General features: G+C 51.6%; 1 protein-coding gene across 2 annotated transcripts; it reads left to right on the forward strand.

The window, feature by feature from the left end:
* Positions 1–25019, forward strand: SRSF11 (serine and arginine rich splicing factor 11). Of its 2 annotated transcripts, XM_054165153.1 has the most exons (13): positions 1–87; positions 237–386; positions 5647–5780; positions 12175–12284; positions 13341–13433; positions 17228–17277; positions 18476–18603; positions 19583–19664; positions 20746–20877; positions 21367–21456; positions 22057–22152; positions 23806–23944; positions 24022–25019. In XM_054165153.1, the coding sequence occupies exons 2-13, from the start codon at positions 259–261 to the stop codon at positions 24217–24219; spliced, it is 1380 nt and encodes a 459-aa protein (XP_054021128.1). In that variant the 5' UTR covers positions 1–87; positions 237–258; the 3' UTR covers positions 24220–25019. The 2 variants fall into 2 exon arrangements, with proteins under 2 accessions (XP_054021128.1, XP_054021129.1); XM_054165154.1 differs by lacking the exon at positions 1–87 and having other exon boundaries at positions 94–386; positions 24025–25019.
* The last annotated feature ends 1255 nt before the right edge of the window (positions 25020–26274 follow it).

The raw sequence follows: 26274 nt of genomic DNA on the forward strand, positions 1-26274 counted from the left end.
GCTGCGTGGGCTCGGGCGCTGCTCGCAGTGCGCCTGCGCGGCGGGCGGCCGCGGGGGCTTGTGGGATACTGCGGCCCAGGCAGGCTGGTGAGGCGGGCGACGGGGTGTGCGCGGCGGCGGCTAGGCCGAGCCGGGCCGGAGGTGGTTGGTGGTGGCAGGAGGCGGTAGTCGCAAGAGCAACAGTGAGGAGCGTGGTCGGGCTTAACGAGCTGTTCCTCTCCCTGATGTGTTTGTAGCAGCGGAGCGGGCGGCAGCGCAATGGCTTCGAGCAGCGGCACCGACGTGATTCAGGTCACCAACGTCTCCCCCAGCGCTAGCTCCGAGCAGATGCGGACGCTCTTCGGTTTCCTCGGGAAAATCGAGGAGCTGCGCCTCTTTCCTCCCGAGTGAGTTGCTGGCTTTTCTCTCTCTTGCCTTTCCACCCGCGAGGAGCGGCCCCCTTCTTCCGCCTCTGCGGCCTGGCCGCCGCCTCCGCCTTCCCCTCCCCCAGGCGCAGGCCTGCGGCCCGCCTCTGGCCTTCATGGCGGCCAGCAGCCCTGCTTCCCGCCGCGGCTGGGCGGCTAGGCCTCGGCCTGCATCCGCCTCCGCTTCGGCGCTAACGGGGCGGCCAGGGATCCCCTCTTTCTCAGCACGCAGAGGGTGTGCTGGGGACTCCCGGTGACTCAAACCGGAGCGAGCCCCTTTTGTGTGCCTGCCTTTCTTCCGAGATGAAGGGGCTGTAAGACCTTACGTGCGTCTTAAAGCTGTAATTATTCATGCGATTTCTTCATGCGGGGGAAAGAGGAATTTACGACGTGTAGTCGCACGCCGGATTCCTCTTCAGCGCACCTTTTCCCCTGGGTACTGTTCATTCCGGCTCAGCCTTGCTAACTTCTGCTGGATTTATCCCCGAAGTTGTAGTTGGTGTGTGGGTAGTTGGCCATCGGACTTTTAAATTTGTATAAAAGCACCTGTATCTTAAAAAGAATTGGGTGACAAACAAGCAGGCAACCACTAATATCATAGATTTACAAGTCAAATGGAAACAAATGCGTGGTCTCTCGGGTTTTTAACGTTGATTTTTGGTAGTCTGAGTTTCTTTTATAGCACCTCATGTTACATGCTGATCTTTTGTGTATTGATTATGTAAGGAAAAAGGGTTTGGGTTGAGGTTTTTTTTGGCATGATGGGCAAGGATTGATGGAAGAAAAAAATCAAGCAAAACCATTTTTGTTGTTTTTTTTTTTATGGGGAGTGTGTTTGCCTTTTTTTTTTTTATTTTTTGGTTGGGGGCAAAAAGCTGTCAGAAAACATTTTTTTTTAATTATTTTTTTTTCCCTCATTAAGTCTTCAATCCCAAACCCAGGAATGTTGACCCATCTTGCTAGGTAGCTACATACACAAATCTAGAGGCAGTGTGGTTCTAGTTTGGGATGGGATTTTGTCAATTTAATGTTGAAAATGGGATCATGGAAGAGAGAGTGTTTTAGTAGGGGAGTGATTGTCCTCCTGTACAGGGCACTGGAGAGGCCACACTCTGAGTCCTGTGTTCAGTTTTGGGCCCCTTACTCCAAGAAGGACATTCAGGTGCTGGAGCAGGTCCAGAGAAGTGCAGCAAAGCTTATTGAAGGGTCTGGAGAACAGGGCTGGTGAGGGGCAGCTGAGCGAGCTGGGGTTGTTCAGTCTGGAGAGAAGGAGGCTGAGGGGAGACCTTCTGGTTCTCTACAATTCCCTGAAGGGAGGCTGAAGCCAGGTGGGGGTTGGTCTCTTCTTCCAAAGAACAAGGAACAAGACAAAAGGAAATGGCCTGAAGTTACACAAGGAGAGGCTTAGATCAGTTATGAGGAACAATTTCTTCCCCAGTAGGGTTGGTCATATCCTGACCCAGCCTACTCAGGGCTGTTGTAGAGTTCCCATCCCTGGAAGGCTTTCAAAGCTGTGGTGATGCAGTGCTGAGGGACGTGGCTTAGTGATGAGATAATCTTTGAACTTTATCTTCAAGGTCTTTTGTAACCAGAATGATTCTGTGAAACGATGTAAATCTAACTGAAATTGAGGAACAGTTCCAAGAATGGGAGTGAGTGGCTGACTCCCAGAGCTAACTGTTATCAGCTGTGCTAACTGGATTGAAATGGCAGAACTATTAATACTTGGCAGCAAGCACAGCAAATTCACCTTCAAAGATTCTCAGCTCTTTGATGTGCTGCTCTGTATTTTAATGTTACCTCCCATTTTTAAGGACTGTTATTGGCAATTAATTCTGTTTCTGAAACTTCATGCTGCTGCCAAAATCTGTTACAAGGTTATTTGTGTGCTATCAGAAATGGAGGGCAGGATACCTAGGGTCACAGTGGCCAGGTGGCTTTGGAATCTGCAAAGAAAGAGGCTCCACAACCTCTGTGGGCAACCTGATCCAGGGCTCCAATACCCTCACACCAAACAAGTTTCTTCTCCTGTTCAGGTGGAGCCTCCTGGGTTCCTGTTTGTGCCTGTTGATCCTTGTCCTGTTTCAGAGCCCCAGTGGAAAGAGTTTGGCTCTTAGTGAACATGATGGTGGTGAAAAACATCTACTGCATGGACAATCTGTTCACTCTAGCCTGATTATTATTACATCATTAGTAGTGTTTATCTAAATGGCAGGATTTAATAGCTTTAAGATGCTGGTTGTAGGATGAAGGAACTTTTGTTGAACAAGTAGTTAGAGGTTCTTATCTACTGTACTTCAGAATGGGTGCATTGTCCAGACCCCAACTACACTCAGTTGTGGTGTGCCTCAGCAATCCCTGGCATGGTGTCTGAGAGGGAGTTATTGAATTTCTCACTCTCTGCTGAATGAGAATAATGAGGGCCTTTTTTTGGTAACTGGGGAGAATGTTCTGTTCTTCCTGAATTTCTCTCAGCCACAGCTTGGGCTTTGCAGTGACTGGAAATAAACGTTTTAAAATGAAACACACCAGCTTCTCTTAAATGTCAGCCTGCACAAGCATGGCCTGAAGTGTTTGCAGTTGTGGTCTCCTGGTGTGCATGAAGAAGAGTGTAGCCAATAGGTCAAAGGAGGCTTTTCTCCCTCTCTGCTCTGCCATAGTAAAGCCACAGGTAGAGTACTGGGTCCATTTCTAGGCTCCCCAGATCAAGAGAAGCTGGGAACTACTGGTGAGAATCCAGGGGAGGCTCCAAACATTCTGGGGGGCCTGGAGCAGCTCTGTGAGGAGGAAAGGCTGAGAGCCTGCAGAAGAGCAGCCCCAGAGGGGAGCTGAGCAATGCTCAGCAAGAGCTAAAGGAGCTTTGAGGGGCAAGAGGCTGGGGCCAGACTCTTGTCAGTGGTGCCCAGAGACAGGACAAGGGGCAATGGGCACAAAGTGGAACCCAGGAGGTTCCATCTGAAGAGAAACTTGTTTGGTGTGAGGGTTCTGGAGCCCTGGAGCAGGCTGCCCAAAGAGATTGTGGAATTTCCTTGTCTGGAAAGCCTCCAAAGCCAGCTGGGCATTGTGATGCTGGGCAAGCTGCTGTGAGTCCTGCTTTAGTGAGGGGGTTGGACTGGATGGTCTCCAGAAGTCCCTTACAACCCCCAGCGTGCTGGGACTGTGTATGTTCAGCTCGCTCAGCTCATCAGTAGGCAGTGGTACTCTTGTATAGCAACAGTATCTACTCTCTTCTGTGAGCAACCACAGACAGTTTCAGGGTGTCTGAATGGTTTTTGCTGCATTAATGTCACAAACAGCTTAATTTCTTTAGGCAATAGCTGACTGTAGCATTCAGAGATGCCAGAACATCTTGATCTCCAGACACTTCACTGCTATGATCTTGTTATTTTTTTCTGCTGATGCTTCTTTGGGTTCTCTGCAAATGGCTTAAGAAAGGGCACGATTCTGGCCAGCTGCCATTTGGTCATAGATAAAAAAGAGCTGCTAGTGCCCATTTTCTCCTCCCTGTGCCATTTGTCACTACACTGACACTTGCCAATGAATTAAAGCTGTGAGATACTGGCTGAAGTGGCTGTTTCTGACGTTTTAAAAGCCCCAGTTTGCTGGCTTCTCTCTCTGCCAGCAATTTTCTCCATCAGTTTAAATTTAAAGTGTATTAAAACGTGATCCAATACATGTTGAGGGCAGTCCACGAGTTTGCATCACTTGCTATTGGAGTGAGCTGCTTGGTGAAGCCTCTGCTCAGCTTTTCTGAAGATTGGAATAGCTGTTTTGGCATTTGCAGTAACAGAAATAGATCTTGGATGTTGCCTTTGATGAAGAAATAATTCTGAGTTCTGACAACTCTTGTCAGTGCTTCAAGACTCGATCAGTGTTCCTCAACCCAGATGAAAGTGGTTTGGCAGTGGGATGCATTTTTCAAGAGCTCATCTTCTAATTGTTGCTGGGAGTCTGCTTAGTAAAGGTGCATTTTGATGGTAAAGAATTAAGGAGTTTTTCAGAGCTACCTCCTGAGGCTGCTTTGTACCTCTGGTGCTTGAGGGCAGAGCTGAGCGCCTCGTGGACCCTGCCTGAACTCCTGGAGGAAGTAGGGTGTGGGACATGCTGCTGCTTTCACAGCAGTCCTGTGCATTCCTGAAACGGCTTTTAACTCCTAAGATGCATGGCTGTGTCCCCATAACCTTTTTGCCATACAATCCCAGCATGGTAGGGGTTGGGAGGGACCTCCAGAGATCATCCAGTCCAACCCCCTGCTAAAGCAGGGCACCCACAGCAGCTTGCCCAGGGTCACAATGCCCAGCTGGCTTTGGAAGCTCTCCAGACAGGGAGACTCCACAACCTCTCTGGGCAGCCTGCTCCAGGCCTCCAGCACCCTCACACCAAACAAGTTTCTCCTCCTGTTCAGATGGAACCTCCTGGGTTCCAGTTTGTGCCCATTGCCCCTGGGCACCACTGAGAAGAGTCAGGTCCCCCACAGCTCCTTTATCTCTTGCTGAGCATTGCTCAGCTCCCCTCTGGGGCTGCTCTTCTTCAGGCTCAACAGCCCCAGGGCTCTCAGCCTTTCCTCCTCACAGAGCTGCTCCAGGCCCCTCAGCATCTTTGGAGCCTCTCCTGGACTCTCTCCAGTCTTTCCCTCTTGAACTGGGAAGGAGAAGCTTCTTTGCTGTGAGGGTACTGCAGGGGAGTTGGCCAAGATGATCTCTGAGAGTCCCTTCCCACCCAGTGCAATGTCTGAATCTCTAAAATGGTGCTTGGTACCAATGAGGGACCCAGGGGTGCCGGAGAGAGGGGGGAGGGGAGCCGGGGGTGCTGGAGAGAGGGGGGAGTCAGGGTGCTAGGGAGGGGAGGGGAGCTGGGGGTGCCAGAGGTGGATTCAAGGCTCGAGGTGAGGAGAAAGTTCTTCACAGAGAGAGTCGTTCGTCATGGGAATGTGCTGCCCAGGGAGGTGGTGGAGTCCCCATCCCTGGAGGTGTTCAAGAGGGGGTTGGACGTGGCACTTGGTGCCATGGTCTAGTCATGAGCTCTGTGGTGACAGGTTGGACTCGATGATCTGCGAGGTCTCTTCCAACCTTGGTGACGCTGTAAGGCGATAGCAGAAATGCTGCTTTCGCATAGAGGAGTGTCCCCTCGTCGTGCGGGGTTTCTTGCTTTGGTGCAAGCGGGGGTGGGCAGCCGAAGTGCCAAGCTCCCCAGTGTGACTGTTTAGCTTCAATTAACGTGTTGCCTTGTTTCCCTCTGGCAGTGACTCTCCCTTGCCCGTGTCGTCCCGGGTGTGTTTTGTAAAGTTCCACGAGGCGGACTCGGCGGTCGTGGCCCAGCACCTGACAAACACTGTTTTCGTTGACAGAGCCTTGATAGTCGTACCCTATGCAGAAGGTTGGTGCATTGTTTAATCACCTATGAAGCCACCAGTTTGATGGCAGTTTCATTCCAGTAGATACCACACCAAAAAAGAGAAAAGAAAAAAAAAAAAGAGAGAATTAGTTAAATGTCAAAAAGTTTAAAATCACTGTTTGGAACCCTTGGTATATTGCCAGTGGATTAAATGATGTTGGGGTTTAATCTCATGGCACAGAGTGAGAGTGGAAAGTTCACCTCTGACTGGCTTTGTGTGTCTTTAAGAGACATCTTTGAGTTCAGATACCAACGTTCTAGGCAGAAGTCTGCCCAGATCTTGCCCTTTTCTCACTTTGGCTGAGACGTTTTCCTCAGCTTAGGCAAACACTTTGGCATTTGAAGGATCTCACCTGAAGATCTTGCCTTAATCATTGTTTGCCTCATTCATACAGAAACCAAATCTCTTCATGAGACTGGGTTCTCCCTCCATCAGAGTGGATTAAGATTCCTTTGGGATCCCCGCTGCTGCCTTTAGTTGGGAATCTCCCTGGCAAAAGGCACTCTCCCTGCTTATCACATCCAGTATACCAAGGGTTGCAATAGTTCCACTTGAATTTGAAAGCTAGCTCTCCTCAGAGGTGCCACATTGGGCACTGGTGCTAGTTTTTGTTTGTTTTTTTCCTTGTTTTTCATCCTTGATATATTTTATAGCATTTCACTAAATAATAAACTCTTCTCTCTGTTATTTGTGTGTGTGATTTTTGTAGTGGAGAAGGCAAATGCAAAGCCCTTCCAGATGGCTGAAAAACAGTGGGTCCTCTGAAGCTACAGGGGATTCTAGACATTAACTAAAGGCCAGCAAGCACTCAAGTCCCCAAGTGTTTTCCTGGTGTAACCACTTTGTTAACTACATTTTCTCTTCTTCTTTTTATTTTTACATTTTAGGGTGTTACAGTAATTTGAAAGGCAATGAGCAGGGTTTTTGGAACTTACCTTAAAAACAAAGTGCTGAGAAGACACCTCTTCTTGCAGAAGTCTTATTAAACTCTTCTAGACTTGCTTTAGAAGTAATTGATTTCCATTGTACTGTTTTCCTTGCATTTTTTTTCCCCCCTTTGCTTTTGTTGTTGTTTTGGTTTTGTTTTCACTCCTGAAATAACGGATTTTCCCAGATGGCTTTGAATTTAAGTGAAAAGTCTGCAGATTTAAGTTCTACTACAGTAAGAAATGTGATACATGGCCTGGGTTCAGAGCTGTAAGCAAGAGATTGTAATGCTCTAGGTTGTCTTTTGAGGCCTGGGGAGCTGTCTTGTCTTTGTGTTTTCTTAGAATGAAACCTTCCTGATTCTGGAATGTAGGAACCTGCAGTGTGACCTTTGATGGACACATGCTGCTTTGGGGGAGTACAGACCACCTTCTGAAGCTGCCATTGAGTAACTGCTTCTGCTTGGGTTAGTTGAGGTCTGAGCACATAGCTGAAAGGCATCTTTGTCCTCCTCTTGGTGTGTAAGCATGAGACAGCAACAGTCCTTTAGAGTCAGCACTGAAATGGTCTCCAGGGCCCACGGGGGAGAAAGTTTAGTGCTTAACTTGTCCCTTGAGGATAACACTCCCCCAGCCCCCCCCCATTTTTCCCTCTGTCACTCTGGCTTTCTCCATCAAATGGAGGATAAATCTGGCACACAGAAAAATCTCCTCAGGAGCCTTGATTCCAAGATTGTGTCAAGAAATTCAAATCCAGTCCAATATTTGAAGTGGGGCTTTAAGTGCCCCGTAGGGGAATCTCAACCAGGAGCTTTGCTTCCAAAATTGTGTAAAGAAGAATCAAATCCAGTCCAATATTTGGGCTCTTTAAATGGACTTTTCTCTCTTGTCAGTCTGACTTTCTCCATTGTGCTTGATGGTGGGCAAATCTGGCATTTGGAGAAACCTCCCCAGGGAGCTTTGGTTCCAAGATTGTGAACAGAAAGTCAGATTCAATCCAGTATTTCAACTGTGGTGGTGTTCTTCTCTGTCACTCTGACTTTCTCCATCCAATGGTGGACAAATCTGGCACACAGAGACATCTCCCCAAGAGTCATGCTTCCAAAGTCTGTAAAGGAATTCAAATGCAGCCCAGCATTTGAAGTGGGAGCCTGTTTACATGGATTTTGGGTACACAGACAAATCTCCCCCAAGCCTTTAGCTTCCAAGTTCTGTAATGCAGCCCAGTATTTGAAATGGGGCTTTGAAAATGGACTTGTGGCACCCAGACAGATCTCCCCAGGAGTTTGGGTCCAAGATTTGTATCAAGAAATTCACATTCAGCCCAATATTTGAAATGGGGGAGGCTGTTTAAATGGATTCTGGCATATAGAGAAGGCTCCCCCACCAGCTTGGCTTGCAAAGTTGTGTGAATCAAATCAAATCCAGTCCAATCTTTGCAGTGGGGGTGTTTAAATGGGGAGTGTTCCTCCTGGAACACACTGTTGGTAGGTCAACAGCAGGATGTCAACAAGTCTTAACAAGAGAGAGGCTCAGCCAATAAGATGCCCACCCTGGTCTGGAAAGCCCATTTTTATCCTTACTCTGGAGCAGAGTTCTCCCTGCTAAGCCTCCCTGCCAGGCTCCCTGTTCAAGACAGCAAGAAACCTTAATTAAATCCAGACTTAAAGGCAGGACTGTGCCGAACTGGGGGCTTTTTGACCTCTTCTTACCTTCCTTGTTGTGATAACTCTTTGTCTGAATATTGCCTGTCACTAAAAGTCAACTTGTTTCTTGTCTTGTTGAAGTGCAATCATTATCCCCTCTACCACATACACAGACACTGGGGTGTGGTGGCTGTTGCTTTGTGTTCTAGAGCTTAAACACAAAGCCTACGGTAAGGTTTAGTCTTTGTCTGTTTCCCTCCCCCCCCTAGATTTGATAGGAAAAACTTTATAAAGATTAACTCTTTAAGATTTTAAAACTCAACAAAGGTGATTTATTATTTTTTTTTTCCTTTTAAGATGTAAAGATGGCTTTTAAGGTGTGGTTTTTTTGTAATCAAAGGTGGCTTTTAAAAGGTTTCAAGATGACTTTTAAGGCTTTAAAAGTGACTTTAGAGGTGTGTGGGGGGAAAAAAACCAGGTGGCTTTTAAGGTTTGAAAAGAGATGGCTTTTTAAGAGTCCCAAAAAGATGCCTTTTAACCATTTTAAGGTCCCAAAAGGTGGCTTTTAACCATTTTAAGGCTAAAGGAAAGATGCTTTGTAACCATTTTAAGGTCCCAAAAGGTGGCTTTTAACCATTTTAGGGTCCCCAAAGGTGGCCTTTTAACTATCTTAAGGTCCCAAAAGGTGACCTTTTAACCATTTTAAGGTCCCAAAAGGTGGCCTTTAACCATTTTAAGGTCCCAAAAGGTGGCCTTTAACCATTTTAAGGTCCCAAAAGGTGGCTTTTAACCATTTTAAGGCTAAAGGAAAGATGGCTTTTAACCATTTTAAGGTCCCAGAAGGGGCCTTTTAACCATTTTAAGGTCCAGAAGGGGCCTTTTAACCATTTTAAGGTCCCAGAAGGGGCCTTTTAACCATTTTAAGGCTAAAGGAAAGATGCCTTTTAACCATTTTAAGGTCCCCAAAGGTGGCCTTTAACCACTTGAAGGCTAAAGAAAAGATGGCTTTTAACCATTTTAAGGTTCAAAAAGATGGCTTTTAACCACTTTAAGGTCCCAAAAGGTGCCTTTTAACCGCTTGAAGGCTAAAGAAAAGATGGCTTTTAACCATTTTAAGGTCTCAGAAGGTAGCTTTTCACCACTTGAAGGTTCAAAGAGGTGGCTTGTAACCATTTTAAGGCTGAAGAAAAGATGTCTTTTAACCATTTCAGGGTTCCAAAAGATGCCTCTTAAGCATTTCAAGGTTCCCAAAAGATGCCTCTTAAGCATTTCAAGGTTTAATTAAAGATGGCTTTCTTGGGGGGGTGGGGAGGGGGAGGTGTTTAGGTTCTTTGGTTAATGTTTGTTTCTTTTTTTGTCTGTTTGTTCTTTTTTCTTTCATTTCTACCCATTCATGCCGTATTTCATGGTTCTAACAAAGCAGCAGTAAAAAAAGCTCTTGAAGCATGAAAATTATACCTGGTGAGGGGCCTCATTGCTCTCTTTTAAAAAGTTGTAGTTTATTGATTTCTTCAGTTGTTTTTTTTTTTTTTCTGTTGTTTTAAGTTTTTTTGACCAAGTAGAGGCTCGGATGCATGAGTTTGGGGTTTGTTTTTTTTTTGTTTCTTTTATGGTTATTTTAATTATTATTGGGGTTTTTTTGGTTGTTTGTTCTTTTTTAATGGATGCAGCTCTTCTCTGAGGGGGTCTTGGAGCCTAAAGCTCCTGAGGATTTGTATTTATTTATTTATTTTTTTTTTTCAGTTGCCAGAAATGTCGTGCTTAGTGGATTTCTTTTGCCAATGTTTTAGCTGTCATTAACTTTTGAGCCGTTGATTTGTGTGTCCTCCTCCTTTTGAGGCCGATAATTTCTGCATGCCAAGCTCTCTCCCCTCCTCTCCCCCCCCCCCACCTCCCCACCCCCCCTTAATCTTTCTGTAGGTATGTTAATATATTGATGCATTGATGCCCTCTTATTATCTAAATGCCCTTTTTTCCCCCCTCCCCCTCCCCTTTCCTCTTCCCCCCCCATAACTTTGGGTATCTAAATTGATGACAGCTCAATGCCACGAGCAAGCTAAAACAGTGCTGTGTATGATGCAGTTTGTTTAGATTATCGGCACTTCTCAGTATAGGTGGAAGGAACCATGACCTTTATTTAACAGTGGTTTTTCTTTTTTGTTGTTGTGTTTTACAGTTCTTTTCCCTGGTTCAGCCTGAACTATATACCAGGCCCTGCTGAAAATACCACCCAACAGTTTTCTTCTGCAGCTTATCCAGTTTCTCTTAAGTGCCCTGTACATATTGTATGTTTTACATGATGAGATGCAGTTTCTTAATTGTGTATTTGCAGAAACACTTTTAACTGGTATTTGCAACTATCTAGTTAAAAAAAAAAAAAAGACCAACTGTTTTGTTGAACTCTCATTTTGGGGGCTTGGGCACATTAACAAATTAATCCATCTGTATAGGGCTTTTGCTGTTGGATAGAGTTAAAGCTACTACCTCCATAATGACTCCTTTCACAGTAGGACACCTCCCCTCCTCTCCCCTCTCCCCCCCCATCCCCCCTACCTCCACCACCACCCAGTTAAAATTCTCTGTGCAGAGCAGGCAGTCTTAGCTGCAAGATTTGGGGCCAGAAGTTCCCTCTGCAGCATGTCAGCAGCACTGTGGGGGGTACAATAAAGCGTGGCACATAGGGGGACAAAAGGCATTTTACCGCGCAGGTAAGGAGATGTGCCACCGACCGACCCCCACCGCCCGCTCAGAGGCCTGCAGAACCTGCTCACTTAGCCGAGCCAGCAAAAGCCCTACTCTTGACCTCACCAAAAAAACCATAACAACAGAAACCAAACAAACCCCAACCAGATTGTTTTCCACGCTCCCTCCCCTTCTCTCTCTCTCTCTCTCTCCTCTTTTTAAGCCTGACCCAACGTTCCAACGCGACAGCGTGGTAGGTGCGTAACAAACGAACCTCCCAAAGCAAAGAAAGCAAACGAACAAACACAGAAACAGTGAACTGTAACCATCATTATTAACCCCTAAATCCAACTCTTTTTGTTTTTTTTTTTTTTTTCTTTTTTTTTTCTGTGTCTTGTGTATCTTGATTTTTTTCTGTGTGCTTTGTAGTGAAAAGCAGCCGACACGAGTCGTTGTTCATAAAACAGTTGAGAGCACAACCCCCCACTCTGGAGAACCGACTGTGCTTGCTTACGTTTGGTTCATGACTTAAAAATCGAGGACAGGTGATGAAACCTTGGCAGTGTTCACACACACCAAAAAAACCAAAAAACAAACCAAACACTCAAACCAAACTTCCCCCCTCCAAAAGAAAAAAAAAAAAAAAAGTATTGTGCTGTTTGCTTGATTTGGTTGTGGTTTATTCTGGCGGCTTTGGCTTTGGGTTTTGCTCTAGAGACTTTCGCCCGAGTTTGTAGAGCAAAAACCAAACCCACCACGCAAATAAAAGCCTCCCCTCTCCTCTCTCCCCACCCCACCCCCAACACCCTCCCCCCAACCAAAGAAATGGTTCCAAAGCTTTCATTGAGGTGAAGTTCTCATTCTAACTGCCCCCTCAACACTCCCCTTTCCTCCCCTCCCTCCCACCCCCTCATCCCCCTCCCCCAATCTGATAAATGAATGATAAATTATGGCTAGGGATGGAGCTGTTGTGTTTTAGCCAACGTAAATGCTTCCAACAAATTCAGGTGGTGTTTCAGGGAGACAAGGTTTTGTTTTTTTCTGGGTGTATTTTTTTTTTGTGTGTAATTTTCTGCCCCTGGAGCTGGGATGTGTTCTAATGCCAGGCTGTTTCTCTGCAGGAGTTATTCCTGATGAGACTAAGGCTTTGTCTCTCTTGGCACCAGCTAATGCTGTGGCAGGTCTGCTGCCTGGAGGTGGACTCCTGCCCACTCCCAACCCTCTTTCTCAGGTAAGCTCTCCAGTTGGACCAAAGGGGAGGCAATCACAGAATACCCCAAGAAAGCCAGTGGTCCCTGGCCTGGATCAGGAACAGTGTGGCCAGCAGGAGCAGGGAAGTCATTCTCCTCCTGTACTCAGCACTGCTAGGCCACACCTTGAGTCCTGTGTCCAGTTCTGGGCTCCTCAGTTTAAGAAGGACATTGAGACACTTGAACATGTCCAGAGAAGGGCAGTGAGGCTGGAGAGGGGTCTGGAGCACAGCCCTGGGAGGAGAGGCTGAGGGAGCTGGGGTTGCTTAGCCTGCAGAAGAGGAGGCTCAGGGGAGACCTTCTTGCTCTCTCCAACTCCCTGAAGGGAGGTTGGAGCCAGGTGGGGGTTGGTCTCTTCTCCCAGGCACCCAGCACCAGAACAAGAGGACACAGTCTCAAGCTGTGCCAGGGGAGGGTTAGGCTGGAGGTGAGGAGAAAGTTCTTCCCAGCAAGAGAGATTGGCCATGGGAATGTACTGCCCAGGGAGGTGGTGGAGTCCCCATCCCTGGAGGTGTTCTAAAAAGGCTTGGATGTGGCACTTGGAGCCATGGTTGAGTTGTCAGGAGGTGTTGGGTGACAGCTTGGACTTGATGATCTCTGAGGTCTTTTCTAACCTTACTGATTCTGTGATTCTATGAATACAGAATACCAAATCAACCAGGTTGGAAAAGACCTTTGAGATCATTGAGTCCAGCCTCTCACCCAACACCATCTGATTAACTCAACCATGGCACCAAGTGCCTCAGCCAGGCTCTTCTTAAACACCTCCAGGGACAGGCACTCCCCCACCTCCCTGGGCATCACATTCCCATGGCCAATCTCTCTTGCTGGGAAAGAATTCTGTGATTCTGAAGCTTTGAAATACCTGAATGAGAGAAACTGAAACACTCTCCCTGAACTTAATACAATGTTTGCTGTATCTAGAAGGCTGAGTCAAACCCAATTTAAGTTTCCACATGTCTAATCATTGAGTATCTTGATTGAGGATCTTAACCTAACAGCTTTTTGTCTTTGTCTCATTGCTGTCTGTGTTCCAGATTGGTGCTGTTCCTTTAGCTGCTTTAGGAGCTCCTGCTCTTGATCCTGCCCTAGCTGCTCTGGGGCTTCCTGGAGCAAACCTAAACTCTCAGGTAGGTCACACACTTCAAAACTGTCTTTATTTTCCCTAGCACATAGTGTTGAGTAGAGTAAGTGATAATTTTAGTGTAACACCCCCTATTTCCCCCCACCTCCAAAGGGTAATGTGCTTGCTGTGCAAAGCAAATCAAGATACAGAGGGAACATATTTGTTTTGCTTTGCTTCTGCCAGGTGATAAATAGCAAATTCAGCTCCCCATGAGCTCAGGCAGCAGCAGTTCAGATACAGGTTAAATAGCAAACTGTAGAACATGATGTGTAGCACATCAATCTTGGTGCACATTCTCCAGCTCTTTGATTAATTTATTATAGTTACCTCATTCATTATCCTGAGGTCCTCCTACATCCACACTGAAATCCTCCTCTTTAATGGGTGTGGGTTCCTGTGCAACCCCCACAGGTTCTGGAGGGGACACCTCAGTGGTTGGGATCTGTGAATCTCTGTCCCAGTCTGGTTTCTGTCAAGGAAACAGAATGAGGCATTGGCTACAGAGATTGAGGGAAGTTGACTCTCTTTAGATCCTGCTTTGAATTCATTTGTCTTGTTTCTGATTATTTTAACCTTTGAGGTCACTCTGTCCTTTAATCTTGAGGACCTTCCATGTTGTTATCCTGCTTCCAGGTCACTTCATTAAGTGCTTATTGAGCCTAAAAGTTTTTAACTCCCTCCTGGCAACGTGGGCAGCCCAGGCAGGCAGGCAGGGGGCAGCCCAGGCAGGCAGGCAGGGGGCAGCCCAAGCAACAGGCTGAAGGTCTGAGAACCTGAGGTCTGCAAACCTGGTTTTTATTAAAGACTTGGCTGAATGTGGCCTGGTTCTTCTTGGGACTGTTACAGAATGATCCCTGGGGTTTGGCATAGCAGGTTTACATAGAAACACTTTGGGCTCCACTTTTTCCCAGCTTAAAAGGAATTTTTATTTCTACTTTTTAAGTGCCAAGCAATAGGGAGTAGGATGGTGAGCTGGACAGTTGAGGTGCAGGGCCCAAGGGATGGCGAGCTGGACAGTTGAGGTGCAGGGCCCAAGGGATGGCGAGCTGGACAGTTGAGGTGCAGGGCCCAAGGGATGGTGAGCTGGACAGTTGAGGTGCAGGGCCCAAAGGATGGTGAGCTGGACAGTTGAGGTGCAGGGCCCAAAGGATGGCGAGCTGGACAGTTGAGGTGCAGGGCCCAAGGGATGGTGAGCTGGACAGTTGAGGTGCAGGGCCCAAGGGATGGTGAGCTGGACAGTTGAGGTGCAGGGCCCAAAGGATGGTGAGCTGGACAGTTGAGGTGCAGGGCCCAAAGGATGGTGAGCTGGACAGTTGAGGTGCAGGGCCCAAAGGATGGTGAGCTGGACAGTTGAGGTGCAGGGCCCAAGGGATGGTGAGCTGGACAGTTGAGGTGCAGGGCCCAAAGGATGGTGAGCTGGACAGTTGAGGTGCAGGGCCCAAAGGATGGTGAGCTGGACAGTTGAGGTGCAGGGCCCAAAGGATGGTGAGCTGGACAGTTGAGGTGCAGGGCCCAAAGGATGGTGAGCTGGACAGTTGAGGTGCAGGGCCCAAAGGATGGTGAGCTGGGCAGTTGAGGTGCAGGGCCCAAGGGATGGTGAGCTGGACAGTTGAGGTGCAGGGCCCAAAGGATGGTGAGCTGGACAGTTGAGGTGCAGGGCCCAAAGGATGGTGAGCTGGACAGTTGAGGTGCAGGGCCCAAAGGATGGTGAGCTGGACAGTTGAGGTGCAGGGCCCAAAGGATGGTGAGCTGGGCAGTTGAGGTGCAGGGCCCAAGGGATGGTGAGCTGGACAGTTGAGGTGCAGGGCCCAAAGGATGGTGAGCTGGACAGTTGAGGTGCAGGGCCCAAAGGATGGTGAGCTGGACAGTTGAGGGGCAGGGCCCGAGGGATGGTGAGCTGGACAGTTGAGGTGCAGGGCCTGAGGGACGGCGAGTTGGACAGGTGAGGTGCAGGGCCCAGGGGACAGCGAGTTGGACAGGTGAGGGGCAGGGCCCAGGGGACAGCGAGCTGGGCAGTTGAGGGGCAGGGCCCAGGGGACGGCGAGTTGGACAGGTGAGGGGCAGGGCCCAGGGGACGGCGAGTTGGACAGGTGAGGGGCAGGGCCCAGGGGACAGCGAGCTGGGCAGTTGAGGGGCAGGGCCCAGGGGACAGCGAGTTGGACAGGTGAGGGGCAGGGCCCGAGGGATGGCGAGCTGGACAGGTGAGGGGCAGGGCCCAAAGGATGGCGAGCTGGACAGTTGAGGTGCAGGGCCCAAGGGATGGCGAGTTGGACAGTTGAGGTGCAGGGCCCGAGGGACAGTGAGCTGGACAGGTGAGGGGCAGGGCCCAAGGGACGGTGAGTTGGACAGGTGAGGGGCAGGGCCCAGGGGACGGCGAGTTGGACAGGTGAGGGGCAGGGTCTGAGGGACGGCAAGTTGGACAGTTGAGGTGCAGGGCCCGAGGGACAGCGAGCTGGACAGGTGAGGGGCAGGGCCCAGGGGACAGCGAGCTGGACAGGTGAGGGGCAGGGCCCGAGGGACGGCGAGTTGGACAGGTGAGGGGCAGGGCCCAGGGGACAGCGAGCTGGACAGGTGAGGGGCAGGGCCCGAGGGACGGCGAGTTGGACAGGTGAGGGGCAGGGCCCAGGGGACAGCGAGCTGGGCAGGTGAGGCGCAGGGCCCGAGGGACGGTGAGCTGGACAGGTGAGGGGCAGGGCCCAAATACTGCACAAAGAGCCTTTTACAGGCCCAAGAAGTGCTAACAACCTGCTGCCTTGCTAAGAAATCCATCATTTAGCATCTGCATGTATGCCATGTCTGGTGACAAGAAAATGATGGCCATAATGAAACCAAAGAGAAAAAAAGGCATCCTGGGTGCATGTTTAAAGCAATCCAAACTTGGAATAATGAAGGATTGTTTCCTGGGTCCATTAAGCTAACAGAGGGCAGCAGCAGCTTGCCCAGGATCACAGTGCCAGGTTTGGCAGCTCTCCAGAGAAGGAGACTCCACAACCTCTCTGAGCAGCCTGCTCCAGGGCTCCAGCACCCTTACACCAAACAAGTTTCTTCTCCTGTTCAGGTGGAACCTCCTGGGTTGCAGCTTCTGCCCCTTGGCCTGTGGCTGGGCACTGAGAAGTGCCTGGCCCTGTGCTCTTGTTTGGGTTCAGCCTGTGGCTGTTGTGTGAAAAAAATCAGTGGGGATTAAACATTTTCTTGTCAGCACAGCACTGCTGCAGGAAGTGAGCACCTGGGAGCATATCTGAGCTTTCCTGAGAGATGTAAACCAGACTTCTTTGGTGGAATTCTTAACTACACTTCAGCTTATTATGCATGAACTGACACTGAGGACTTCCCATGAGCAGGCAGCTGAAGTTCTCTGTTCTCTTGAAGAAACAGAGAAATAAATCACCTGGAAAGACCAGAAATGGGGTTTTAAATTCAAGTTCTTTGGTTCTATCCAGGAAAAAGGCCTTGAGCAGCCTAGGACCAGCCTAGTGAGAGGTGGCCCTTGGCAGGGGGGTTGGAACTAGATGTTGTTCAAGGTCCATTCCAGCCCAAACCATTCTAGGAACCTATGAAAGTTTCTGTGTTTGTGCAGTGGTGCAGGGCAGGGGAAAGCTACCTAAGCACCACTGAAATGAGATGTTCAGACCTCACACCAAGTTTTGAGACAGAACAGTCTGCCTCCTGCTCTGTAACTTGCCTGGGGTTTGGATTGGTTTTGCATGTGTAGAGGCTTGAGGGCACGTTCAAGGCAGTCAATCTTCTTCACCATGGACACCCTCCAATGTGGTTCTAATTCTGGTTTCCTTCTCTCAGTCTCTTGCAGCAGACCAGCTACTAAAACTGATGAGCACAGTGGATCCAAAGTAAGCATTCTGAACATTTGTGTTGCACTTAATCCTGGGTTTATCTTCTGTGCTTGGATATCCAGCCTTTCTCCTGCTGGATCTAATGAGGCTGCAGAAACCTGGTGTCTTGAGGGTCTTGTGCAGGCTTTTCTGGGGTAGAGAAAAGAGGGGGAGGAAGTGAAGATGATTCAGCCTTGCATCTACAGAGTAGTTCCCCTTGATCTCTGGCATTTCATTTTGCTAGAGACAGGGAAGTTCAGTTTGATTGCTGTCACCTCTGTGTCCATAAGGTGAAGGTGCAGCTAGAACCTCTCATCCTGCTGAGAATAAGCAGCTCCTGCTGAAACAGACAATGGTGAAGGAGCCTGTGTGTGGCAGAGCTGTCAGGAGACAGCAAAACAAAAGGTGTCTGATTACTTGGTAGAGAAAGGGAGCAAAGAGCAGCAAGCACAAGGATGTGCTGGTTCTTATTTCAGTGCCCAGCAGAAAGGCTGCTTTTGTTTAAGGGAGTGTGCCATGGGGGTAGAAAGTCTCTCTGGAGACCATCCAGTCCACCCCACTGCTAAAGCAGGGCACCCACAGCAGCTTGCCCAGCAGCACAATGCCCAGCTGGCTTTGGAAGCTCTGCACACAAGGAGACTCCACAACCTCTCTGGGCAGCCTGCTCCAGGCCTCCAGCACCCTCACAACAAAAAGTTTCTCCTCCTCTTCAGATGGAACCTCCTGGCTTCCAGTTTGTGCCCATTGCCCCTTGGCCTGTCCCTGGCACCACTGAGAAGAGTCTGGCCCCAGCCTCTTGCCCCCCACAGGTCCTCTAGCTCTTGCTGAGCATTGCTCAGCTCCCCTCTGGGGCTGCTCTTCTGCAGGCTCAACAGCCCCAGGGCTCTCAGCCTTTCCTCCTCACAGAGCTGCTTCAGGCCTCTCAGTATCTCCAGAGTCTCCACTATGCTGTCTCTTGAGCTGGGGAGCTCAGAACTGGCCTCAGTCCCCCAGCTGTGGTCTCAGCAGGGCAGAGCAGAGGGGCAGGAGCACCTCCCTTCACCTGCAGGCCACGCTCTTCATGCCCCATGGGACACCACTGGCCGCCTTGGCCACGAGGGCACAGGTCTTGCTCAGGGGGAGCACAGACAAGTTCTGATTGCTTAGGTCTCTTCACTTTGTGTTTCTTGGATTCATAGACACTGAAGTTGTGATATGACTTTCTCTTCCTGCACAGGTTGAACCACGTAGCTGCAGGTCTTGTCTCACCCAGCCTGAAGTCAGATACCTCCAGTAAAGAAATAGAAGAAGCTATGAAAAGAGTCCGAGAAGCACAGTCGTTAATCTCTGCTGCTATAGAGCCAGGTAACTCCCACTGATGGAACACCTTCTGCAGCCTCAGGGGGACTTTGGCTGTGGGAAATGATAGAAGTTCATGGTCTGCTAAATGTTGGCTTGATGCTTCAGGATAGAATCTAACCAGGTTGTTGTGGTGTGATGGTTTAACCCACCCACATGAACAAAAGACCTTTGAGATCATCCAGTCCAACCTCTCACCCAACACCATCTGATCAACTCAACCATGGCACCAAGTGCCTCAGCCAGGCTCTTCCTAAACACCTCCAGGGATGGGGACTCCACCACCTCCCTGGGCAGCACATCCCAGTGGCCAATCTCTCTTGCTGGGAAGAATTCTTCCTAACATCCAGCCTAAACCTGCCCTGGCACAGCTTGAGACTGTGTCCTCTTGTTCTGGTGCTGCTTGCCTGGCAGAAGAAACCAACCCCCACCTGGCTACAACCTCCCTTCAGGGAGTTGTACACAGCAAGAAGGTCTCCCCTGAGCCTCCTCTTCTGCAGGCTAAGCAACCCCAGCTCCCTCAGCCTCTCCTCCCAGGGCTGTGCTCCAGACCCCTCCCCAGCTTTCTTGCCCTTCTCTGGACACCTTCCAGCAGCTCAACCTCTTTCCTGACCTGAGGAGCCCAGAACTGGACACAGGACTCCAGGTGTGGCCTAAGCAGTGCTGAGCACAGGGCACAATGACTTCCCTGCTCCCGCTGGCCACACTGTTCCTGCTGCAGGCCAGGATGCCCTTGGCCTTCTTGGCCCCCTGGGCACACTGCTGGCTCATGTTCAGCCTGCTGTCATGGTCAGGCATTGGAGCAGGCTCCCCAGGGAGGTGGTGGAGTCGCCATCCCTGGAGGTGTTCGAGAAGCCTGTGGTTGTGGTGTTTTGGGACATGATTTAGTGGCCATGGAGGTGTTGGGTAGCAGGCTGGGCTTGCTCTTTAGAGGTGTTGCCCAACTAAATAACTGTGGCTTTTTAACTTTGCTTTGCAACTCCAGACAAAAAAGATGAAAAACGAAGACATTCAAGGTCCAGGTCACGCTCCAGGAGGAGGAGGACACCTTCTTCATCTAGACACAGGTAGGTAGCTTATTTCCTTTACAAACAAAACCCACAGAGATGAAAGAGCTCCTCCAGAAGTGCTTCTTGGAGCTGAGACTTTGCTTGTGGAAGCTGAGAGGTGGAAGAATGGTCTCAAAGATGAGGCTGTGGTGAGGCCACTCTCTGGTGTGAGGTGGAGGCCTACTAGCACAAAGCACCTCAAAGTGCTGCAGAAGGAACCTAAGGCCACTGAGTCCTTTGGCAGCCTGGTCCTAGTGAGAGGTGTCCCTGCCCATGGTAGGGGGGTGGGAACTAGAAGATCTTCAAGGTCCCTTCCAACCCAGACAGAGCACAGAACTAACCAGGCTGGGAAAGACCTTTGAGATCGAGTCCAACCTATCACCCAAGACCATCTAATCATCCAACTCCTCTAATCTGAACCATTCTCTGAATCTATGAAGCTAGTGCTGGCAGTGTCTGATTGTATTGAACAGTGAACTGTTCCTTGTGTCAGATGAGAACCACCTTAGCCCAGAGCCTTGCCTTCACCCAGCCCTCACTGCTCTGAACAGCTGAGCTGTTGTGGACTCTCCATCTTATAGCAGGCCTAAGGGTCTGTTCTTCCCTCAGTCTCTCTCTCTACACTTGCTCTTGTGGAGCTTCCTGAGGTTCCTCACCCAGCTCTCCAGCCTGGCCTGGTCTCACTGAAGGGCAGCACAGCCTTGACAGGGCGTCAGCCACTCCTCCCGGTCTGGGGGGTCCACTGCCTCCCTTCATCCAGCTCATTGATGAAGATGTTGAACAAGATAGGACCCAGCCCTGACCCCTGGAGAACACCACCATCTGTAGGCTCTGCTCATCACAGCCCTCTGAGCTCTGTCCTTCAGCCAGTTCTTGCCCCACCTCACCACCCACACTTCCTGAGCTTCCCTGTGGGGCTGTTGCAGGAGGTGGTGCTCCAAGTCCGGCCGAGGGCCTCGGCGGACTGCGTGTGACACCTTTGCCGTTCCCTGTGTTCTCTGGTGGTTGCTTTTTCCCAGCACCATGAGCCAGCAGCTGGGCTCTGAGCTTGGGGACAGAAGGTCAGATCTTGACCTCCTGTGTGCACTGTTCCTTGCAGGCGCTCCAGAAGCAGGTCACGGAGAAGGTCCCATTCAAAATCAAGAAGCAGGAGGCGATCGAAAAGCCCAAGGCGAAGAAGATCTCATTCCAGAGAGAGAAGCAGGAGGTCGAGGAGCACATCCAAAACCAGGTAGAGTCCTTCACTCAGTCCATTCTGTTTGCTAGGAGCCAAATTACTGAGTGGTGCTGCTTAATTAAAAGATGATCTCACCAAGCAGCCTGGGTCACGATGAACCTGGTGGCTCCGCAAAGGCAGTCTTAGGGAGTTATGTCACATTTGTCCTCTGCATGGGCACAGTTGCATAGAAACATGGAACACGCTGTTGCTGAGGGTCACTACATGCAGCAAGCACTTGCTGAGCCACTCAGAAGATGTCCTTGGAGCTGTGAGGGTCTAAAGGTGGAGATGCTGTACCCAGAAGCTATAGAAGAGCTGTCCTCGTGCTGTGCTCTGGAGAGGCATTGCCTTTGTGCCTGTCAGTGTGTGACACACTCCAGCTGTACTCAGCAGTTCCTGCTCTCCACTGTAGTCACCATGGCTTCATTCCTTTTTTTCCTTCCTGGAAGAGTTTAAAAATGACCTAAGAAAGACCTTAAAAATCTCTGTTTTACTTCAAAGGGATAAAAAGAAAGAAGAGAAAGAAAAGAAACGTTCCAAAACTCCTCCCAAAAGCTACAGCACAGCCAGGCGGTCGAGAAGCACAAGCAGGTAGGTCTCACATCTCACAGCAGCCCAGCCTGGGGGGGGAAGGAACCTCTGGGGAGCATCCACTCCAACCCCCCTGCTAAAGCAGGGCAGCCACAGCAGCTTGCCCAGCAGCACAATGCCCAGCTTTGTTTGGAGTCTCTCCACACAAGGAGACTCCACAACCTCTCTGGGCAGCCTGCTCCAGGCCTCCAGCACCCTCACACCAAACAAGTTTCTCCTCCTGGGTTGCAGTTTGTGCCCATTGCCCCTTGTCCTGTCCCTGCCACCACTGAGAAGAGTCTGGCCCCATCCTGTTGTCCCCCACAGGTCCTTTAGCTCTTGCTGAGCATTGCTCAGCTCCCCTCTGGGGCTGCTCTTCTGCAGGCTCAACAGCCCCAGGGCTCTCAGCCTTTCCTCCTCACAGAGCTGCTCCAGGCCCCTCAGCACCTTTGTAACCTCCACTACTCCTGCATTCCCTGTCTCTTGAACTGGGGGAGCCCAGAACTGCACCCAGTATTCCAGATATGGGCTGGGCACAGAGTAGAGGGGGAGCAGAGCCAGAGGTGCATTTGTGGCTTTAAGAAACCCAACTCAACCAACTCTGCTCTCCCTGTGCTGCAGAGAACGACGACGCAGAAGAAGCAGGAGTGGATCCCGGTCACCTAAAAAGCCCAGGTCTCCCAAGAGGAAAATGTCCAGGTCCCCATCTCCAAGGAGGTCAGTAGGCTCTTGGCAGAGCAAAGTGGTGCCTGCTGGAGTGTTGCTGTGATGTGAAGTGCAGCAGAGGTCACAGTGGGTCCTTGGGAAGGTGCTGTGTGGTTACACCTAGCTATTAGAATCATAGAATCAACCAGGCTGGAAAAGTCCTCAGAGATCATCAAGTCCAACCTATGACCTAATCCCTAACACCTCCTGGCAACTAACCCATGGCTCCAAGTGCCACAGCCAAGCCTTTCCTGAACACCCCCAGGGATGGGGACTCCACCACCTCCCTGGGAGCTTTGGGCTGGATTACAGGAAGAAATTCTTGCCAGCAAGAGAGATTGGCCATTGGGATGTGCTGCCCAGGGAGGTGGTGGAGTCCCCATCCCTGGAGGTGTTTAGGAAGAGCCTGGCTGAGGCACTTGGTGCCATGGTTGAGTTGATCAGATGGTGCTGGGTGAGAGGTTGGACTTGATGATCTCAAAGGTCTCTCTCCTCCTCCGCCCGCCCTCTCTCCTCCTCTGCCCGCCCTCTCTCCTCCTCCGCCCGCCCTCTCTCCTCCTCCGCCCGCCCTCTCTCCTCCTCTGCCCGCCCTCTCTCCTCCTCTGCCCGCCCTGCCCGCCCTCTCTCCTCCTCTGCCCGCCCTCTCTCCTCCTCTGCCCGCCCTCTCTCCTCCTCTGCCCGCCCTCTCTCCTCCTCTGCCCGCCCTCTCTCCTCCTCTGCCCGCCCTCTCTCCTCCTCTGCCCGCCCTCTCTCCTCCTCTGCCCGCCCTCTCTCCTCCTCTGCCCGCCCTCTCTCCTCCTCTGCCCGCCCTCTCTCCTCCTCTGCCCGCCCTCTCTCCTCCTCTGCCCGCCCTCTCTCCTCCTCTGCCCGCCCTCTCTCCTCCTCTGCCCGCCCTCTCTCCTCCTCTGCCCGCCCTCTCTCCTCCTCTGCCCGCCCTCTCTCCTCCTCTGCCCGCCCTCTCTCCTCCTCTGCCCGCCCTCTCTCCTCCTCTGCCCGCCCTCTCTCCTCCTCCGCCCGCCCTCTCTCCTCCTCCGCCCGCCCTCTCTCCTCCTCTGCCCGCCCTCTCTCCTCCTCTGCCCGCCCTCTCTCCTCCTCTGCCCGCCCTCTCTCCTCCTCCGCCCGCCCTCTCTCCTCCTCTGCCCGCCCTCTCTCCTCCTCTGCCCGCCCTCTCTCCTCCTCTGCCCGCCCTCTCTCCTCCTCTGCCCGCCCTCTCTCCTCCTCTGCCCGCCCTCTCTCCTCCTCTGCCCGCCCTCTCTCCTCCTCTGCCCGCCCTCTCTCCTCCTCTGCCCGCCCTCTCTCCTCCTCTGCCCGCCCTCTCTCCTCCTCTGCCCGCCCTCTCTCCTCCTCTGCCCGCCCTCTCTCCTCCTCTGCCCGCCCTCTCTCCTCCTCTGCCTGCCCTCTCTCCTCCTCCGCCTGCCCTCTCTCCTCCTCCGCCTGCCCTCTCTCCTCCTCGGCCCGCCCTCTCTCCTCTCTGCCATTTAGTTCCAACCCCCCTGCTGCCATGGGCAGCAGCCCAGGTTGCCGAAGGCCTCATCCATCCTGGCCTTGAACACCTCCCGGGGGGGAGCATGCACGCCCTCCCTGCTGCAGCGGTGAGCTGCGAGCGGCGGGCCGCGCCGCGGGCTGCCGAGGTGGGGCTCCCATCCAGCTCTGCTCCGGTTGCAGGCATAAAAAGGAGAAGAAGAAGGACAAAGAGAAGGAGAGGAGTCGAGACGAGAGGGAGCGCTCCACCAGCAAGAAGAAGAAGAGCAAGGACAAGGAGAAGGAGCGGGAGCGCAAGTCGGAGAGCGACAAGGACGTGAAGGTAAGTTCAGGTCCCCGCGGGCGCCCGGCCCCTGCGCGCGGCGGGCTCCTCTCACCCGCCCTTGTCTCCGCGCAAAGCAGGTCACCAGGGATTACGACGAGGAGGAGCAGGGCTACGACAGTGAGAAGGAGAAGAAGGAGGAGAAGAAGACGGCGGACTCCTCCTCCCCTAAAGGCAAGGAGGCCGCGGGGGAGAAGGGCAGCGGCGATCCCGGCCGGGAGTCCAAGGTCAACGGCGACGACCACCACGAGGAGGACATGGACATGAGTGACTGAAGCGGGGCGGCGCCCGCGCCTCCCTGCCCTTCCTCTCTGGTTCTTTTTACGCTCTCCTCCTTAATCCTAACTCCTAGGTGTCTCCAGCTCCCAGCTAGCCATGGTTTGTACCTCTCCTGATACTAACTTCACACCCAACAAAGCTTTAGACAGAGCGAAGGCGACCGGCCCCGGCCGCCGGTCAGCTCGCGCCGAGCGGTCCGCCGCCACCGCCGCGCTTTGGGGTGCTGCTCGGAGCAGAAGTCAAGAAGCTGCATGTGTCTCCAGCAGGCATGGACTTGTTTGTGTGTGACCTCCTGTAGTCAATCAGCTCTCACCCACCCTAGTGTCCCCGAGACTTGGGATTCCTCGCAGCACCATAGAGCAGCGTAGGGAATGCACTGACTGCATGTTGATCCGGCAGAGATGGCCTCCCTCTGCTCCACTCCTGCCACAGACCACCCATCTGCTTCAAGGGGCTACTTTAAGGGCCTTGGTGGGTCTACTTCAAGGGTAGATTTGCTTCAAGAGTCTGGGTGGGCCTGCTCTGAGGGCCTGGGTGGGTCCACTTGGAGGGTGGGCCTGCTCTGAGGGCCTGGGTGGGTCTGCCCTGACCAAGGGTCTTAAGTGTGGCTACACAGATGCCTGCACCTGAAGCTCCTCGTTCTCCTAGAGATAGATTTGAGGTTTTGTTTCTCTTGTTTTCACTTCTGAAGCCCTGTGCCTGGGGTTGGTTTGGGTTTGGGTTGTTTCTCCCTTCTCCCCCCCTCAGGTGGGTTTGGTTTGGCTTTGAAGACAGTTCCACTGCACTGACCTTTTTGAGGGCTCCTGGCGATCGCTTGGTCCAAACCCACCTCGGGCAGGCTGAGATGGTTCATCGCTTCCCATCATCATCTTCAGCCTGGAGCCTTCCACCTCAGCAGTGCCCAGTGATGAAAGGCCGAGTGGTGCAGTGTCCCATCCCCCAGGTCCTTCGGTGTGTTGAGGGGTGACACCCCCTTTCCCCTCCCCTCCCCACCTCGCAGAAGAGCAGTGCATTTGAAATCCACCCTCCTGAGCTTCTCAAAGCCAGGCTCCTTCCTCCCAGCTCCCTTGGACTTGATCTTCAGTTCTGAAGCCCATCGGTTGGTGTCTGCCCTCCCCTGGTGCCCACGGTGATCCCCTGGTACCTGCAGTAGGTTAGGCGAAGCTCTCCCCTTAGCTACCGGAGCCCAAGAAGCTTTTTTTTGACTTTTGTGCAGGTAAAACAAAACAAAAGAGACAGAAGTAGGCTGCAGTCTGTGCCATGTCCATGTACAGTTTCAGAAATTGTTTTACAGAACTTTGATAATAAAAACCCTGAAACTCACTCTGCTCCTGCCAGCCTCACCCGCTCCTGCCAGCCTCACCCGCTCCTGCCAGCCTCACCTGCTCCTGCCAGCCTCACCCAGCCTCACCTGCTGGCTCCTGCCCTGCTGCTTTGCCTCCCCTCCCCTGCAGCGGCCTCAGGGGAGACCTCCTGGCTCTCTACAACTACCTCCAGTGTGCCAAGAAGGCCAAGGGCATCCTGGCCTGCAGCAGGAACAGTGTGGCCAGCAGGAGCAGGGAAGTCATCCTGCCCTGTGCTCAGCACTGCTTAGGCCACACCTGGAGTCCTGTGTCCAGTTCTGGGCTCCTCAGCTTAGGAAAGATGTTGAGGTGCTGGAAGGTGTCCAGAGAAGGGCAGCAAGGCTGGGGAGGGGTCTGGAGCACAGCCCTGGGAGGAGAGGCTGAGGGAGCTGGGGTTGCTTAGCCTGCAGAAGAGGAGGCTCAGGGGAGACCTTGCTCTCTACAACTCCCTGAAGAGAGGTTGTAGCCAGCTGGGGGTTGGTCTCTTCTCCCAGGCACCCAGCAGCAGAACAAGAGGACACAGTCTCAAGCTGTGCCAGGGGAGGTTTAGGCTGGAGGTGAGGAAGAAATTCTTCCCAGCAAGAGAGATTGGCCACTGGGATGTGCTGCCCAGGGAGGAGGTGGAGTCCCCATCCCTGTTTGTGTTTAGGAAGAGCCTGGCTGAGGCACTTGGTGCCATGGTTTTGTTATCAGATGGTGCTGGGTGAG

Source organism: Dryobates pubescens, chromosome 11 (genome assembly GCF_014839835.1).
Source record: "Dryobates pubescens isolate bDryPub1 chromosome 11, bDryPub1.pri, whole genome shotgun sequence".
Classification (NCBI taxonomy): Eukaryota; Metazoa; Chordata; class Aves; order Piciformes; family Picidae; genus Dryobates; species Dryobates pubescens.